This window comes from Atta cephalotes (assembly GCF_000143395.1).
Source record: "Atta cephalotes unplaced genomic scaffold scaffold00027, whole genome shotgun sequence".
NCBI lineage: Eukaryota > Metazoa > Arthropoda > Insecta > Hymenoptera > Formicidae > Atta > Atta cephalotes.
Window position 1 is genome coordinate 3707941 of NW_012130091.1, and position 2386 is coordinate 3710326.

The window sequence follows — 2386 nt, forward strand, 5'->3', positions numbered from 1 at the left end:
GATCTCTCTCTCTCTCTCTCTCTCTCTCTCTCTCTCTCTCTTTCTCTCTCTCTTTCTCTGTTATTTATTACATATATAGCACATTCTAAAACGTAACATTCAGATTACATAAAAGCTATATTCTTTAAAAAAAGTATAAAATCTTATCTGTGATAAAATCGTTAATTTTTTTTATAAATTGATCAATTTTTTTTTTATATCTGTGCATTAACATATTCTTATTGTTTGAACTTTTTATATTCATATAAGAAATTAAAGAGATAAAAAAAGAGTTCGCACGCTTTGCCCATAAAAAATACAATTTTATTTTTTGGATGGAGTTACCGCTCTTTAAACGGTACAAATAACAATTTGTTTATCAAATTGGCTTGACCTGATTTATTTTAAATATAAATCAAATTTTTATAAATTTCAAAGGAAAATATATATTCTTTTAAAAAAAGATACATGTATCTTTTGAGTAATATACAACGCGCAAGATAAATTTAAAACAATCACCTTTATCTTGGAAAGGATATCGCACTGTATAGGCCGTTTCGTTGCTCGGTAATTGGTCACCGAGATCTTCCAGTTTTTTCAGCTGTTTTCTAATATTCTCTACTGGATTCTCCATATTGTTATTACTACTGCTCGAGCGACCTGCGCTTGAAGTAACTTTTTTACTGAAACTCTTCTTTTTCTTCGTAATCATGTTAGTGTTTGTTTCACTGGCGGTGGTAGTATCGTCGGACTCAAACTTTGTTGCACTTTTCAAGCCAGCAGCGGTGAATGCGTGTTTCTGAAATCCCGCGACCGCTTTCTGACTCTTCAAATTTTCTGGATCATTTTTCTCTTCGACTTGTTGGTTCGCGTTTTGGCTGTCCTGCGATTTCGCATTTGTTACTGGACTCGAGCGCGCGTCCTTCAGCGGAGTACTGCGAGCACGATTTAAGGCCTATAGCCAGACATTAGGGCGAATTGTATGAACATGACGAAGTACCTTCACAGTCCGATCGTTCTTAACAAGGATATACGCTGCGCATTGTTCGAAGAAAGACTGACGATATAGACTGCGAAAGTACTATAATGGACGTATTAAAAAAATGAACGTGCAACATTGTGTTTTGACATAGATAGAAAGAACTGGTGAAAAAAGATTAAAAAATATTTTTTTTAACAAATCAATTATCCTCAATAAATTTATGATAAAAACCATATGGTTTTATTAAAAGAAATAAAGAGATTGCGAGAAATAAAGAGATTCTTACCTCCTGAATAATTCGGCAATGATAATCTATTTTTTTAGATATTAACATAAAAGAGAAAACCGTATGAAGAATGAGAAGAAAGTTTTTAAAAAGTGTCGCTAATATTGTACAAACATTATAACATTATAAACATATTATTATACAAACATCAAATAATTACATAAATGACTGAAAATATTGATGAGATGTAACAAATGGCATGCATGTGCTATACGTTGAACGTGCTTATATTAATAATTGTAGAGACTGATTATTATATGTTGTTAATAATAAATAATATTACATATCAATGTATTTGCTGAAATAAACCAGTTAAAATAAAAAATAATTTTTATTTAATTTTATTTATTTGTTTAAAACGTGCAGTTATTATTTGAAAGATTACGAAATAGATGTCATTATTCCAGTTCTTTTTATTTATCAAGTCGTTCAGTCAATAATAATAAAGAAAACTATATAAAGAAGAAGAGAACTATATAAAGAGAGACTATATGAGAAGAAAATCTTTAAACTCTTTAAGGTAATCTTTAAACTCTTTGTGCTAAACTTCTTTTCTATCATATCACTAGTTTATTTCAACATGAAATGTTTAATATATTTTAAATAATGAAATCTCAACATTCCGTTTTTGAAAAAACTCACTTTTGTTCCGACGAATCAGTCTTATCCGTTCTTGTTCTAGTAGATGTCGATCTTTCGGTTTCTGAGGCCGTAGTATATCCTTCCTTTCTTCTGCTTCTTCTTTCGACTGCAAGGCGAACATCATTTTTCAACTTCATATATTTCTCTTTAAGCGCCGTATATTTGTCCTGTAGCAATCGTTTTTCGCAACGCATTTTTTCAAAATCGATGCTTTCTTGTTGAAGAGCCCGCTCGGTCTGTTTTCTCGCCTCCTTTTCGGCATCTCTTGCAAAATCCGCACGGATTTCCTCCAGTCGCTCTTTATACATCTTACGGGCAAGAGCTTCCTAAAAATTATTGTGGATTAATCAGGTATTTTTTTAAATATAAATAATCAAAATATTTTGAAGAATGTAAATCTTTTTGCAATGTGTGTGCATGCGTGCGTGCGTGCGTGCGTGCGTGCGTGCGTGCGTGCGTGCGTGCGTGCGTGCGTGTGTGTGTGCGTGCGTGCGTGC

The 2386-nt window shown here is 32.6% G+C and overlaps 1 protein-coding gene across 1 annotated transcript in view; it reads right to left on the reverse strand.

Annotated features, from left to right (window-relative positions):
• Window positions 1–320: 320 nt before the first annotated feature.
• The window catches only part of LOC105620616 (centrosomal protein of 164 kDa), a 10220-nt gene continuing 8154 nt past the window's right edge, over window positions 321–2386 (reverse strand). The window contains exons 6-8 of the mRNA XM_012202106.1: window positions 1890–2215; window positions 499–914; window positions 321–373 (exon numbers count right to left, since the gene is read on the reverse strand). Coding sequence (XP_012057496.1) covers window positions 321–373; window positions 499–914; window positions 1890–2215 — 795 coding nt within the window. The remainder of the gene's footprint in view (window positions 374–498; window positions 915–1889; window positions 2216–2386) is intronic.